The sequence below is a fragment of the Oncorhynchus mykiss genome, chromosome 16, assembly GCF_057628025.1.
Source record: "Oncorhynchus mykiss isolate SJ-2025 chromosome 16, ASM5762802v1, whole genome shotgun sequence".
NCBI lineage: Eukaryota > Metazoa > Chordata > Actinopteri > Salmoniformes > Salmonidae > Oncorhynchus > Oncorhynchus mykiss.
Genome location: NC_143037.1, coordinates 11,933,612 through 11,950,000, shown reverse-complemented (window position 1 = coordinate 11,950,000; position 16,389 = coordinate 11,933,612). Strand labels below are relative to the sequence as shown.

At 40.9% G+C, this 16,389-nt stretch overlaps 1 protein-coding gene across 6 annotated transcripts in view; it reads left to right on the top strand.

Moving 5' to 3' along the window:
- LOC110492832 (ubiquitin carboxyl-terminal hydrolase 54) overlaps window positions 1–15,827 on the top strand; it is a 57,976-nt gene extending 42,149 nt beyond the window's left edge. The window contains exons 13-19 of one of the 6 annotated variants that reach the window (XM_090201897.1): window positions 1,243–1,593; window positions 1,675–1,799; window positions 2,084–2,242; window positions 10,692–10,833; window positions 11,498–12,228; window positions 12,349–12,527; window positions 12,925–15,827. In XM_090201897.1, the coding sequence (XP_090058023.1) occupies window positions 1,243–1,593; window positions 1,675–1,799; window positions 2,084–2,242; window positions 10,692–10,833; window positions 11,498–12,228; window positions 12,349–12,527; window positions 12,925–12,990 (1,753 nt within the window). In that variant the 3' untranslated portion in view covers window positions 12,991–15,827. Of the gene's footprint in view, window positions 1–1,242; window positions 1,800–2,083; window positions 2,243–10,691; window positions 10,834–11,497; window positions 12,229–12,348; window positions 12,528–12,924 lie in introns of all 6 variants that reach the window. The other 5 variants (XM_090201896.1, XR_016487131.1, XM_036946164.2 and 2 more) reach the window with 5 other exon arrangements.
- The last annotated feature ends 562 nt before the right edge of the window (window positions 15,828–16,389 follow it).

Here is a 16,389-nt window from a genome sequence, read left to right as displayed (position 1 = left end):
AGGTTTTCTTCCAGAATGGTCCTGTATTTGGCTTCATCCATCTTCCCATCAATTTTAACCATCTTCCCTGTCCCTGCTGAAGAAAAGCAGGCCCAAACCATGATGCTGCCACCACCATGTTTGACAGTGGGGATGGTGTGTTCAGCTGTGTTGATTTTACGCCAAACATAACGTTTTGCATTGTTGCCAAAAAGTTCAATTTTGGTTTCATCTGACCAGAGCACCTTCTTCCACATGTTTGGTGTGTCTCCCAGGTGGCTTGTGGCAAACTTTAAACAACACTTTTTATGGATATCTTTAAGAAATGGCTTTCTTCTTGCCACTCTTCCATAAAGGCCAGATTTGTGCAATATACGACTGATTGTTGTCCTATGGACAGAGTCTCCCACCTCAGCTGTAGATCTCTGCAGTTCATCCAGAGTGATCATGGGCCTCTTGGCTGCATCTCTGATCAGTCTTCTCCTTGTATGAGCTGAAAGTTTAGAGGGACGGCCAGGTCTTGGTAGATTTGCAGTGGTCTGATACTCCTTCCATTTCAATATTATCGCTTGCACAGTGCTCCTTGGGATGTTTAAAGCTTGGGAAATCTTTTTGTATCCAAATCCGGCTTTAAACTTCTTCACAACAGTATCTCGGACCTGCCTGGTGTGTTCCTTGTTCTTCATGATGCTCTCTGCGCTTTTGACGGACCTCTGAGACTATCACAGTGCAGGTGCATTTATACGGAGACTTGATTACACACAGGTGGATTGTATTTATCATCATTAGTCATTTAGGTCAACATTGGATCATTCAGAGATCCTCACTGAACTTCTGGAGAGAGTTTGCTGCACTGAAAGTAAAGGGGCTGAATAATTTTGCACGCCCAATTTTTCAGTTTTTGATTTGTTAAAAAAGTTTGAAATATCCAATAAATGTCGTTCCACTTCATGATTGTGTCCCACTTGTTGTTGATTCTTCACAAAAAAATACAGCTTTATATCTTTATGTTTGAAGCCTGAAATGTGGCAAAAGGTCGCAAAGTTCAAGGGGGCCGAATACTTTCGCAAGGCACTGTATAGTGTATATACTGACATATATATACTAGTCCATGTGGGTGTTACTGTACAAAGTGCATGCACAGTAGAAGCCTTATTTAATATATTTGTTAAAGTTTGAGTTCTCCAAACGTATTACAATACCTGCTGCAGTATTTTGTCAAGTGTTTTGACTCATGTGTAAAATGTAACCTATCCTCTCCAGTTCGCCTGGGGGTCGAAGTTACCGGCCGGCCTGGAGGCCACGGAGGGAAGCCCTGAACATCGACAGCATCTTCACCTGCCAGAGAGGCTCTCCGCTGGGCTACAGGACCCTGCCTGGGCCCCCTCTACCTTCTGAGTTTCAACAACACTGTCCAACTAACACGGCTGATCTGCAGGGGGCAAGAGAGAGGGCCGTAGGTGGTGTGGGGGGAGATACAGAGGGGGTGGCAGGGATGCCTGGGTTGCTAGGCAATGGCGCGGACTGCCCCCCTCCTCCCACGTTGAGAGGGGCGGAGTCTCAGCCTCGTCTGATCCAGAGGATGGAGAGTGGTTATGAGAGCAGCCCTGACAGGTACACACACACGTACGCACACACACACATACTGTTACATATGTTTTGTAGTCTCACATCGTTTCTCTCCTTCTCTCTCAGGGAGGTAGGTCAGAAGCGTGTGTTGATGTCTGGTCCATCATGGCGCACGGTGCCCAAGTCTAAGAGCACTAGTGCCATCCTGCAGGAGCTGCCAGCACCTCTCTGGGGCTGCAACAACAACCTGGGTGTGTGTCTGTGTGTGAGATATCTAACGGTATCAGAGTGGTAGAATATGTGTGTGTTTGTACAATATTTATACATGTTTGTTTCTCCCACGTTCCCGTGCATGTGTGTATTTGCGCACGCATTTGTGTGTGTGTGTGTGTGCATGCGTGCGTGCGTGTGTGCTTGCTTGTGTGTGTGTGTGTGTGCGAGTATGTGTGTGTGCATGTGTGCGTATGCATAAGGTGTGTGTGTGTGTGTGTGTGTGTGTGTGTGTGTGTGTGTGTGTGTGTGTGTGTGTGTGCAGGCGCTGGCCGTAGCGAGCTGGATGAGCTTCAGGAGGAGGTAGTGAGGAGAGCGAGGCAGCAGGAGCAGCAGAGGAGGAAGGAGTCGGAGAGAGAAGCTGCCGTGGGATTTAACCCCAGACCCTCCAAATACATGGACTTAGACCAGCTACAACACCAAGGTGACGACGGGGAGGGTGTGTGTGTGTGTGTGTGTGTGAGAGAGAGAGAGAATGTGTGAGTATGTGTCTGTGTTTTAAGGAAAAAGTTTGTGTGTGTGTGTATATGTGTGTGTTTTAAGGAGAAAGTGTGTGTGTGTATGTGAATGTGTTTATCTATAATTTTAGGGACCAGAAGTACCCACAAGAATAAGAAACCAACAAAAATGTTATTCAGGTTCAGATATTCAGGTTAAAATTAGTGTTAGGGGTAAGTTTAGGGTTAAGGGTTAGGGTTAGGAGCTAGGGTTAGGGCTAAGGTTTAGGGTTAGGAGCTAGGGTTAGGGTTAAGGGTTAGGTTTAGGGTTAGGGTTAAGGGCTAGGGTTAGGAGTTAGGGTTAAGGTTGAGGCTAAGGTTGAGGTTGAGGTTAGGGTTAAGGTTAGGGTTAAGGGTTAAGGTAAGGGTTAAGGTTAGGGTTAAGGTTAGGGTACGTTTTAGGGTTAAGGTTGAGGTTGAGGTTAGGGTAAGTTTTGGGGTTAAGGTTGAGGTTAGGGTAAGTTTTAGGGTTAAGGTTGAGGTTGAGGTTAGGGTAAGTTTTAGGGTTGAGGTTGAGGTTAGGGTAAGTTTTAGGGTTAAGGTTTGGGTTAAGGTTAGGGTAAGTTTTAGGGTTAAGGTTGAGGTTGAGGTTAGGGTTAAGGTTGAGGTTGAGGTTAGGATAAGTTTTAGGGTTAAGGTTGAGGTTGAGGTTAGGGTAAGTTTTAGGGTTAAGGTTGAGGTTAAGGTTAGGGTTAAGGTTAGGGTAAGTTTTAGGGTTGAGGTTAGGGTAAGGTTTAGGGTTTTGGTCAGGGTTAGGGTTAGGGAAAATAGGATTTTGAGACTGAAATGTGTGTCCCCACAAGGATCGTTATACAAGACTGTGTGTGTGTATCTTAGTGTGTGTGTTGTGTGTGTGTGTGTGTGTGTGTGTGTGTGTGTGTGTGTGTGTGTCTTAGTGTGTGTGTGTTTGTCTGAGTCTGTGTGTGTTTGTCTGAGTCTGTGTTAGTGTGGTTGTGTGTGTGTGGTTGTGTGTGTGTGTTTGTGTGTGTGTGTGTGTGTGTGTGTGAGTGTTAGCATGTGTGTGTGTGTTAGCGTGCGTGTGTGTGTTAGCGTGCGTGTGTTAGTGTTAGCGTGCGTGTTTGTGTGTGTGTCTTAGTGTGTTTGTGTGTGTCTTAGTGTTTGTTTGTCTTAGTGTGTGTGTGTGTGTGTGTGTGTGTGTGTGTGTGTGTGTGTGTGTGTGTGTGTGTGTGTGTGTGTGTGTCATCATGCCCGTCCGTCTGTTCCTCTTTTTTCTTTCTGTCTTGTCTTTCCATCCTGTCTTTTCTTCCTGTCTTTCCATCCTGTCTTTCCATCCTGTCTTTCCTTCCTGTCTTTCCATCCTGTCTTTCCTTCCTGTCTTTCTGTCCTGTCTTTCCATCCTGTCTTTCCATCCTGTCTTTCTGTCTTGTCTTTCTGTCTTGTCTTTCTGTCTTGTCTTTCCATCCTGTCTTTCCGTCCTGTCTTTCTGTCCGGTTTTTCTGTCCTGTCTTTCTGTCTTGTCTTTCTGTCCTGTTTTTCTGTCCTGTCTTTCCGTCCTGTATTTCTGTCTTGTCTTTCTGTCTTGTCTTTCCATCCTGTCTTTCCATCCTGTCTTTCTGTCCGGTTTTTCTGTCCTGTCTTTTTGTCTTGTCTTTCTGTCTTGTCTTTCTGTCCTGTATTTCTGTCTTGTCTTTCTGTCCTGTCTTTCCGTCCTGTATTTCTGTCTTGTCTTTCTGTCTTGTCTTTCTGTCCTGTCTTTCTGTCTTGTCTTTCTGTCTTGTCTTTCTGTCCTGTCTTTCTGTCTTGTCTTTCTGTCTTGTCTTTCTGTCCTGTCTTTCTGTCCTGTCTTTCTGTCCTGTCTTTCTGTCTTGTCTTTCTGTCCTGTCTTTCTGTCCTGTCTTTCTGTCTTGTCTTTCTGTCTTGTCTTTCTGTCCTGTCTTTCTGTCTTGTCTTTCTGTCTTGTCTTTCTGTCCTGTCTTTCTGTCCTGTCTTTCTGTCCTGTCTTTCTGTCTTGTCTTTCTGTCTTGTCTTTCTGTCCTGTCTTTCTGTCCTGTCTTTCTGTCCTGTCTTTCTGTCCTGTCTTTCCGTCGGGATGAGAGAGAAGAACATACTTTTGTTTAATTTCTCATTTTCGGTCTGTTTATGGATACCTACTGTGTGTGTGTGTGTGTGTGTGTGTGTGTGTGCGTGTGTGTGTGTCGGTATAACAGTGTATAGACCAGTGTTCTCTACTCGCTGGTCCTTGAGGACTTTAGAGTGTGCATGTTTTTGGTTTGGCCCAGCACTAACGCACACCATCGCTGGGTGGTTAATGGATTCGTTGAATCAGGTGTGCATGTGTGTTCCTGTGTCAAACTCTCTGTGTCTGTTTATCCTGTCGTTCACCTTCAACACACACACACACACACACACACACACACACACACACATAACCTACGGCTAAATCAATGGCATTATTGAAATGCGATTCAATGGTTTTTGGGTTACTAATGTTAGTGCTTTAAGCCAATACTAACCACCTCAGTCTGCCTGGTTCCATCTAACACGTCAACAGGAGAGCAACCTCACTGCACAGTACAGGACAACGTTGATAAGACTCGTTGGGAACCTGCTTGTCGTCTCTGAACGTACCCCAGATTTGATGGTTGCTCTCCTGTTGTATTTCTTGCATCTTCTCCTCACTAGGCTAAACGCTGCACAACAGCTGCTCGCTCTCTCTTGAAAACCTCACCTCTCTCTCATTGACTAACACGCATACGCGCGCGCACACACACACACACACACACACACACAAAGGAGCTGTTTGCATGCTTCATAACCACTCCTCTACTTTGCTTCTCTTCTTCTGTCTTTCCTTCATACCTCTTTCCCCCTCTATTTCTGTTATATTCCTCTATTTATATTCTATTCCTCTATTCTGTTCTATTCCTCTATTTCTATTCTATTCCTCTATTTCTATTATATTCCTCTATTTCTGTTCTATTCCTCTATTTCTGTTCTATTCCTCTATTTCTATTATATTCCTCTATTTCTGTTCTATTCCTCTATTTCTGTTCTATTCCTCTATTTCTGTTCTATTCCTCTATTTATATTATATTCCTCTATTTCTGTTCTATTCCTCTATTTCTGTTCTATTCCTCTATTTCTATTCTATTCCTCTATTTCTGTTATATTCCTCTATTTCTATTATATTCCTCTATTTCTGTTCTATTCCTCTATTTATATTCTATTCCTCTATTTCTGTTCTATTCCTCTATTTCTATTCTATTCCTCTATTTATATTATATTCCTCTATTTCTGTTCTATTCCTCTATTTCTATTCTATTCCTCTATTTATATTATATTCCTCTATTTCTGTTCTATTCCTCTATTTATATTATATTCCTCTATTTCTGTTCTATTCCTCTATTTCTGTTCTATTCCTCTATTTCTATTCTATTCCTCTATTTCTATTATATTCCTCTATTTCTGTTCTATTCCTCTATTTCTATTCTATTCCTCTGTCTGCTCTATTCCTCTATTTCTATTCTATTCCTCTCTTTCTGTTATATTCCTCTATTTCTGTTCTATTCCTCTATTTATATTATATTCCTCTATTTCTGTTCTATTCCTCTATTTCTGTTCTATTCCTCTATTTCTATTCTATTCCTCTATTTATATTATATTCCTCTATTTCTGTTCTATTCCTCTGTCTGCTCTATTCCTCTATTTCTATTATATTCCTCTATTTCTGTTCTATTCCTCTATTTCTATTTCTATTCTATTCCTCTATTTCTGTTCTATTCCTCTATTTCTATTATATTCCTCTATTTCTATTATATTCCTCTATTTCTGTTCTATTCCTCTATTTCTATTCTATTCCTCTGTCTGCTCTATTCCTCTATTTCTATTCTATTCCTCTCTTTCTGTTCTATTCCTCTATTTCTGTTCTATTCCTCTGTCTGCTCTATTCCTCTATTTCTATTCTATTCCTCTCTTTCTGTTCTATTCCTCTATTTCTATTCTATTCCTCTCTTTCTGTTCTATTCCTCTATTTCTGTTCTATTCCTCTGTCTGCTCTATTCCTCTATTTCTATTATATTCCTCTATTTCTGTTCTATTCCTCTATTTCTATTTCTATTCTATTCCTCTATTTCTGTTCTATTCCTCTATTTCTATTATATTCCTCTATTTCTATTCTATTCCTCTATTTCTATTATATTCCTCTATTTCTGTTCTATTCCTCTATTTCTATTCTATTCCTCTATTTCTGTTCTATTCCTCTATTTATTTTATATTCGTCTATTTCTATTCTATTCCTCTATTTCTATTATATTCCTCTATTTCTGTTCTATTCCTCTATTTCTGTTCTATTCATCTATTTCTATTATATTCCTCTATTTCTGTTCTATTCCTCTATTTCTGTTCTATTCCTCTATTTCTGTTCTATTCATCTATTTCTGTTCTATTCATCTATTTCTATTATATTCCTCTATTTCTGTTCTATTCATCTATTTCTATTATATTCCTCTATTTCTATTCTATTCCTCTATTTCTGTTCTATTCCTCTATTTCTGTTCTATTCATCTATTTCTATTATATTCCTCTATTTCTATTATATTCCTCTCTTTCTGTTCTATTCCTCTATTTCTGTTCTATTCATCTATTTCTATTATATTCCTATATTTCTATTCTATTCCTCTATTTCTGTTCTATTCCTCTATTTATTTTATATTCGTCTATTTCTATTCTATTCCTCTATTTCTATTCTATTCCTCTATTTCTGTTCTATTCCTCTATTTCTGTTCTATTCATCTATTTCTATTATATTCCTCTATTTCTGTTCTATTCCTCTATTTCTGTTCTATTCCTCTATTTCTGTTCTATTCATCTATTTCTGTTCTATTCATCTATTTCTATTATATTCCTCTATTTCTGTTCTATTCATCTATTTCTATTATATTCCTCTATTTCTATTCTATTCCTCTATTTCTGTTCTATTCCTCTATTTCTGTTCTATTCATCTATTTCTATTATATTCCTCTATTTCTATTCTATTCCTCTATTTCTGTTCTATTCCTCTATTTATTTTATATTCGTCTATTTCTATTCTATTCCTCTATTTCTATTCTATTCCTCTATTTCTGTTCTATTCCTCTATTTCTGTTCTATTAATCTATTTCTATTATATTCCTCTATTTCTGTTCTATTCCTCTATTTCTGTTCTATTCCTCTATTTCTGTTCTATTCATCTATTTCTGTTCTATTCATCTATTTCTATTATATTCCTCTATTTCTGTTCTATTCATCTATTTCTATTATATTCCTCTATTTCTATTCTATTCCTCTATTTCTGTTCTATTCCTCTATTTCTGTTCTATTCATCTATTTCTATTATATTCCTCTATTTCTATTATATTCCTCTATTTCTGTTCTATTCCTCTATTTCTGTTCTATTCATCTATTTCTATTATATTCCTCTATTTCTATTCTATTCCTCTATTTCTGTTCTATTCCTCTATTTCTATTATATTCCTCTATTTCTATTCTATTCCCCTCTTCCTGTTCTATTCCTCTATTTTTGTTCTATTCCTCTTTCTATTATATTCCTCTATTTCTATTCTATTCCTCTATTTCTATTATATTCCTCTATTTCTATTCTATTCCTCTATTTCTATTATATTCCTCTATTTCTGTTCTATTCCTCTATTTCTATTCTATTCCTCTGTCTGCTCTATTCCTCTATTTCTATTCTATTCCTCTCTTTCTGTTATATTCCTCTATTTCTGTTCTATTCCTCTATTTATATTATATTCCTCTATTTCTGTTCTATTCCTCTATTTCTGTTCTATTCCTCTATTTCTATTCTATTCCTCTATTTCTATTATATTCCTCTATTTCTGTTCTATTCCTCTGTCTGCTCTATTCCTCTATTTCTATTATATTCCTCTATTTCTGTTCTATTCCTCTATTTCTATTTCTATTCTATTCCTCTATTTCTGTTCTATTCCTCTATTTCTATTATATTCCTCTATTTCTATTATATTCCTCTATTTCTGTTCTATTCCTCTATTTCTATTCTATTCCTCTGTCTGCTCTATTCCTCTATTTCTATTCTATTCCTCTCTTTCTGTTCTATTCCTCTATTTCTGTTCTATTCCTCTGTCTGCTCTATTCCTCTATTTCTATTCTATTCCTCTCTTTCTGTTCTATTCCTCTATTTCTATTCTATTCCTCTATTTCTGTTCTATTCCTCTATTTCTGTTCTATTCCTCTGTCTGCTCTATTCCTCTATTTCTATTATATTCCTCTATTTCTGTTCTATTCCTCTATTTCTATTTCTATTCTATTCCTCTATTTCTGTTCTATTCCTCTATTTCTATTATATTCCTCTATTTCTATTCTATTCCTCTATTTCTATTATATTCCTCTATTTCTGTTCTATTCCTCTATTTCTATTCTATTCCTCTATTTCTGTTCTATTCCTCTATTTATTTTATATTCGTCTATTTCTATTCTATTCCTCTATTTCTATTATATTCCTCTATTTCTGTTCTATTCCTCTATTTCTGTTCTATTCATCTATTTCTATTATATTCCTCTATTTCTGTTCTATTCCTCTATTTCTGTTCTATTCCTCTATTTCTGTTCTATTCATCTATTTCTGTTCTATTCATCTATTTCTATTATATTCCTCTATTTCTGTTCTATTCATCTATTTCTATTATATTCCTCTATTTCTATTCTATTCCTCTATTTCTGTTCTATTCCTCTATTTCTGTTCTATTCATCTATTTCTATTATATTCCTCTATTTCTATTATATTCCTCTCTTTCTGTTCTATTCCTCTATTTCTGTTCTATTCATCTATTTCTATTATATTCCTCTATTTCTATTCTATTCCTCTATTTCTGTTCTATTCCTCTATTTATTTTATATTCGTCTATTTCTATTCTATTCCTCTATTTCTATTCTATTCCTCTATTTCTGTTCTATTCCTCTATTTCTGTTCTATTCATCTATTTCTATTATATTCCTCTATTTCTGTTCTATTCCTCTATTTCTGTTCTATTCCTCTATTTCTGTTCTATTCATCTATTTCTGTTCTATTCATCTATTTCTATTATATTCCTCTATTTCTGTTCTATTCATCTATTTCTATTATATTCCTCTATTTCTATTCTATTCCTCTATTTCTGTTCTATTCCTCTATTTCTGTTCTATTCATCTATTTCTATTATATTCCTCTATTTCTATTCTATTCCTCTATTTCTGTTCTATTCCTCTATTTATTTTATATTCGTCTATTTCTATTCTATTCCTCTATTTCTATTCTATTCCTCTATTTCTGTTCTATTCCTCTATTTCTGTTCTATTAATCTATTTCTATTATATTCCTCTATTTCTGTTCTATTCCTCTATTTCTGTTCTATTCCTCTATTTCTGTTCTATTCATCTATTTCTGTTCTATTCATCTATTTCTATTATATTCCTCTATTTCTGTTCTATTCATCTATTTCTATTATATTCCTCTATTTCTATTCTATTCCTCTATTTCTGTTCTATTCCTCTATTTCTGTTCTATTCATCTATTTCTATTATATTCCTCTATTTCTATTATATTCCTCTATTTCTGTTCTATTCCTCTATTTCTGTTCTATTCATCTATTTCTATTATATTCCTCTATTTCTATTCTATTCCTCTATTTCTGTTCTATTCCTCTATTTCTGTTCTATTCATCTATTTCTATTATATTCCTCTCTTTCTATTCTATTCCCCTCTTCCTGTTCTATTCCTCTATTTTTGTTCTATTCCTCTTTCTATTAAATTCCTCTATTTCTATTCTATTCCTCTCTTTCTTTCCATCTCTCTTTCTATTATATTCCTCTGTCTTTCCATCTCTCTCTCTTCTCCACCTCACCTTTTCTCTCTTTTTCTCCTCCTGTACTCTTTCGTTCTCCTCATGTTTTCCATCTCTCTCTCCATCTCTCTCTATTTCCATCTCTCTCTGTATCTCTCTCTCCATATCTCTCTATTTCCATCTCCCTCTGTATCTCTCTCTCCATCTCTCTCTATTTCCATCTCTCTCTGTATCTCTCTCCATCTCTCTATATTTCCATCTCTCTCTGTATCTCTCTCTCCATTTCTCTCTATTTCCATCTCCCTCTGTATCTCTCTCCATCTCTCTCTATTTCCATCTCTCTCTGTATCTCTCTCTCCATTTCTCTCTATTTCCATCTCCCTCTGTATCTCTCTCCATCTCTCTCTATTTCCATCTCTCTCTGTATCTCTCTCCATCTCTCTCTATTTCCATCTCTCTCTGTATCTCTCTCTCCATCTCTCTCTATTTCCATCTCTCTCTGTATCTCTCTCTCCATCTCTCTCTATTTCCATCTCTCTCTGTATCTCTCCTCCTGCTTTCTCATCAACATTCTCAGCTGTGCTCAGCCCCCTGCATGAGGCTAATTCTCATAGTGGATTGACTGTAGCTGCGTGCATGAGGAGCACTGCGGAGCCAATAACACAGGAGCAGGATATGGAGCAGGAAACAGGAAGCGCCAGTCCACAGGGACATCGCAGGTACAATAACTGTCCCCCGTGTGTCCCCAAAACCCACACAGGACCCCCCTGTGTGTGTCCCAGCTCTGCTTGTCCAAAAACCACCCCAGGACCCCTCTGTGTGTGTGCCAGCTCTGCTTGTCCAAAAACCACCCCAGGACCCCTCTGTGTGTGTCCCAGATCTGCCTGTCCAAAACCTCCTCTGTGTGTAGTGCAGTAGAGTGGACAGTGTCTGTATCTGTCTGTGTTGGTCAATGCTGATCTTGACTGGTTTGTACTAGTACTTGATGGTGAGATATCTGTGACGGGCTGGTGCTGGGTTGGATGGCAGGTATCCTGCTCTATCTCATGTATTCTCTATTCTCTTCCTCCTCTCCTCTATTCATCAAAATAGACCTGTGATTTATGGTGACTGCTGCAAAGGCTTCTGGGTAATTATTACTGAGCCAGCCAGCGGAGATGTGGAGAATTAATGTGGGGGGTGGGGGATGGTGTGTGTGAGTATGTGTGGTGACATAGTGCCGTGTAGCTCTATAAATACTACATTACACAGTCATAAACCTAACATAAGAGGCTTTCATTTCTACATATTCCATCATTTTCATTTGAAGTGTTTTTAAAAATCTTTATTTACTCTGATTGTGATTGGCTCCTGAGTGTCCCTTCTCTTCTGTGGTCCAATCAGTGAACTGTCTGGCCCGCTCCAAGTACTGCTGACGCCCAATCAGGAGGGGGAAGAGGTCCGGCCAGCCTACCAGGATGCAACCCTGGGCCCTGGTCAGCCCCCTCTCCACTCATCCCTCCCACGCCCTTCTACCAACAACCCCCCAGCACAGGTTGAGGAGGGTGAGAAGGGGGAGCAGGTGAGGAGGGGTGAGGGAGGACAGGGAATGAGCCTGGAGGAGTTGTTACAGGCTGGGGGTGTGAGACCTGTTGGCAGACACCTGGCCATCTCTCTCCCCTCTCTATCTCTCAGACTCTGGGATATGTCTCACACACACGCTCCCCCCTCACACACACACTCTTACTCTGACCCCCAATACACACACCCTCCATCCTCACATACAAACCCTGAGCACCCACACACACACTCCGACCGTCCACCCACCCCCTGCTCCTCCCGCAGTCAGCCCCACCCCTCACCCTCCACTGCCTCTACACATTGGCCCGATCAAGGTTCCGCCGCCAACACCTTCACACGTCATTGGTCCTCCTGGAGCGTGGACCGCCCAGATGCCGTGGTTACGCCATATGACACACCTCCAGACCGCCGCCTCCCCTTTAGGCCACACCTCCCCTACCGAAACTACAACTCCCAGCCTGCCCCTGGGCAGCATGACGCCTGTGACCCTGAGGAGGCAGAGTTTTCAGAGCTGGACTTCCTATACCGGGCCAGCCTCCAGGCAGGATGTAGAGGTAGGTACTGCAGACTATAGTTGTGTGTATGTAGCTGTGAGTCTAGTATAGGTATGAAGTTGTGTGTGTATATAGTGAGTATGATCCCTGACCTCCAGACTGTGCCCTGTGTGTGTCTAGGTGGTAGCCCGGTCAGGAGGCTGCAGTGTGGGGTAGGAGGGCCAGCCCGTTCTCTCACCCCCAATGCCAACATGGAGAGGAGTGTGTACCAGACTGACTGCAGCAGCACAATGGTCCACAGTCTGAGCGGCACAATCATCAACCCGCGTCGCCACCGTCTTGCCGCAACACGCAGCTTTGTGAGTGTATCGTACACACACGCACACACACGCACGCATTCCTACTCTCCAGGCATCATGTTGTAGACTTGTAGTCTGTTTTACCTTAAATTCTCATCTACACTCTATCATCGCTCTACTGTTCTCTCTCTTTCTCTATCCGTCAGTCTCTCTCTCTCTCTCTCTCTCTCTCTCTCTCTCTCTCTCTCTCTCTCTTACTCTCTCCCCTGATGGTGCCTCTACTTCTTACCTAATCTCATCTGGGACCCTGTATCGCTACAGCGTCATCTTCATCATCATCATCATCATCATCATCACCCCAGTCCTTCCATATCTCCATTCAGGCCATTTTGACGTCACCCTTTACCCTTCACCTCTTGGGCCTGTCCGTCACTCTGTGTTGTCCCTGCCCCTGCAGGAGATGTCCAATGGTGCGGGGAGTTTCTGGTGTCTGACTGGGGTGAAGCTGTCTTCAGACCACTGATCTGCCTCCATATGCATCTACACTACAGGCTCCTTCCAGACCAGCCCTCTGGGGTCCTAACCCTCCACACCACTACAGGCTCCTTCCAGACCAGCCCTCTGGGGTCCTAACCCTCCACACCGCTACAGGCTCCTTCCAGGCCAGCCCTCTGGGGTCCTAACCCTCCACACCACTACAGGCTCCTTCCAGGCCAGCCCTCTGGGGTCCTAACCCTCCACACCGCTACATGCTCCTTCCAGGGCAGCCCTCTGGGGTCCTAACCCTCCACACCGCTACAGGCTCCTTCCAGGCTAGCCCTCTGGGGTCCTAACCCTCCACAGCTACACTGTAAGCCCCAATGTGCTGTCATTACTCAAAACGTTTGAGGAAACTCTTTGCACTTAATATATACATTTTTGTCATTTGGCAGATGCTCTTATCCAGAGTGACTTACAGGAACCTCTAACCCATGCCTCCAATAGAATTTCCCAGTATGCCTTGCCTTTTTGAGGGAATTGTAGAGTTACCACCCATTACTGTATTTGTTAGTGACATGGTTGTTGAATTCATTCCTTTTATATTTGCCCTGTGACCTTCACCAATTGAATTCCAAGATAAATGTTATCATTATAATTATAGTCTTTATTACTTATCTCATAAGGCCTTATTTTGAGGCCTAGTGTTACCCTAATACAGTGGCCTGAAACTCATGGTTTACAGGCCACATCAGGCCTGCGAATAGGGTTGCAAACTTCTGGAATCTTTCCCAAAATTACTCGATTTTCCAAAAAATCCTGGTTGAAGGATTTCCGCACAACGTACCCAATTTTTGCCACCCCTACCTGAAAATCACATTAGGCGGGCTTGCAAAGTGATGTGTAAAACAGTTGACATTTTAATTTACCCGCAACCTGCATTTATAATGACTGCCAGGGCTAGAAACCATTTAAACTGGAAAAACCATTTCAGAAATGGGTGCCAAAAAATCTAAGTAAATGATTGGATTATTTTAGATTTTTTTAAATGTATCTTTGTGTAGCATAAGATTAATCAATCACTCAATGTACATGCAAAAACACATATGAAAAACTATTTGAAAAAAAAACTGTCTGCAGTAGAGCATGCTGGGAAAAAAAGTTGATTTGTTATCATAACTTAAAAGAGTTGATGTGACTTCTCATTTCGTTTTGAGTCAGTACCACATAAACATTTGAAGTAAAAGTGACATTTCATTGATTTAAGTTAAAAATGCCTTGGGGTTTACATTGTACACACACTTTCCAGGGCGGCCCTCTGGGGTCCTAACCCTCCACACTGCTACAGGCACATTCCAGGGCAGCCCTCTGGGATCCTAACCCTCCACACTGCTACAGGCACTTTCCAGGGCAGCTCTCTGGGGTCCAGTTCTGACCCTCTGGGGTCCTAACCCTGTGTGGACACTGCTACAGGCACTTTCCAGGGCAGACCTCTGGGGTCCTAACGCTCGACACTGCTACAGGCTCCTTCCAGGCCAGCCCTCTGGGGTCCTAACCCTCCACATTGCTACAGGCACTTTCCAGGTCAGCCCTCTGGGGTCCTAACCCTCCACACTGCTACAGGCACTTTCCAGGGCCAGCCCTCTGGGGTCCTAACCCTCCACACTGCTACAGGCACTTTCCAGGGCAGCCCTCTGGGGTCCTAACCCTCCACACTGCTACAGGCACTTTCCAGGGCAGCCCTCTGGGGTCCTAACCCTCCACACTGCTACAGGCACTTTCCAGGGCAGCCCTCTGGGGTCCTAACCCTCCACACTGCTACAGGCACTTTCCAGGGTAGCCCTCTGGGGTCCTAACCCTCCACAATGCTACAGGCACCTTCCAGGGCAGCACTGCACCTCACCCACCGCCACAATAGGGGGTTGACCAAGGACCCCCCTATCCCCAAACACGCACATCTCCCCACGACCGCCCCTCAGTGGTCTTCTGAACTCACCACGACTCCCATCTCCCATACGGGAAAAAAAATACATTTCAAATATATTTTTGGGATGCAGCTTAGGATACATGTGAAATATAAAACATTTGCCAAATAATGTATTGTTTATGCATTTGTAAATGTATTTTAATGTGTGATATACATTTGTAAATGTATTCGGAATATATACATTTGTATAGAAATATATTATTTGGCGAGTTTGGGCTGTTGCCCCTCCCTGCCCTTTTCCAACTATTATGTCTATGCAGTCATTCTCAGCTCCCCTCAGCAGGAATTACTCTGAAACCCCAAACTAGAAAACAACAAACTCATCTAATTACTCTTCTGTTAGCCTCCTAACATGGACCGACTCTGAACGTTAGCCAGCTAGCCTGCCCCTCTTTGGGTCTATAAAGGAGAAAGTAGATTAGCTAGCCTGGTTTAGCTTCTAACCACCCTGCTTTACCTGCTCCAATCAGAGGGGCCCTGGAACCTTCAAATTGACAGATCCAAAGGGGGAGGGGGTTAACGATTACCCACGCCTCTTCCTCTTTCTTTAATGGACATTTCCTGTCAGATGATGGCACACCACACTTGGCCGTGCTGTTTCCATGGCAACCCCTGGACTAGTGTGTACGTGCCTACATAGATACCTAATAGACTGAACTCTAATAATAACTAAAGTCATGTACAGAAACACTATATATGAAACCTGTATGGTATTAAGACCTTATGGAATGTTCATACTAATAATGATAATAATGAAGATATCGATCATTTGGTTGTACCTACTGGTTCAGGAGTGAGTGACCTTCACAAGTGTCCAGCTGGAGGTAACCTGACTGTCAGTTGTAGCTGCCAACTCTGTGCTCTCATTTATATTAAACTACCAGACTAGCTCTTCATTTTAGTTTATTTTTTTATATGTTTTATTTTTGACAGATAATGGTAGTTAAATGAAACAAACTTTTGCACACCTAAAGTAATGTGATAAAGAGCTATGATAGAGGGAGGGTAAGGGAACTATGATAGAGGGAGGGTAAGGGAACTATGATAGAGGGAGGGTAAGGGAACTATGATAGAGGGAGGGTAAGGGAACTATGATAGAGGGAGGGTAAGGGAACTATGATAGAGGGAGGGTAAGGGAACTATGATAGAGGGAGGGTAAGGGAACTATGATAGAGGGAGGGTAAGGGAACTATGATAGAGGGAGGGTAAGGGAACTCAAGTGTACTTTGGGAAGTGTATTTGCTGAAGGGTACTTAAAGGGTAAATGTTTAGTTGAGGCCTCAGGTTAACATGATTGGTTCTTAGTTACTGAATCTTCCTTTGGACCTTTGTCCAGCTCTGACCCTGATGTTACTCAGATGTGAATGGTGAAACACTATATTATAAATATACTTTGTATATGGTATCTACTATATGTACTAGAGATATATTTTAGGCTATGCCGTGATATATTTTATT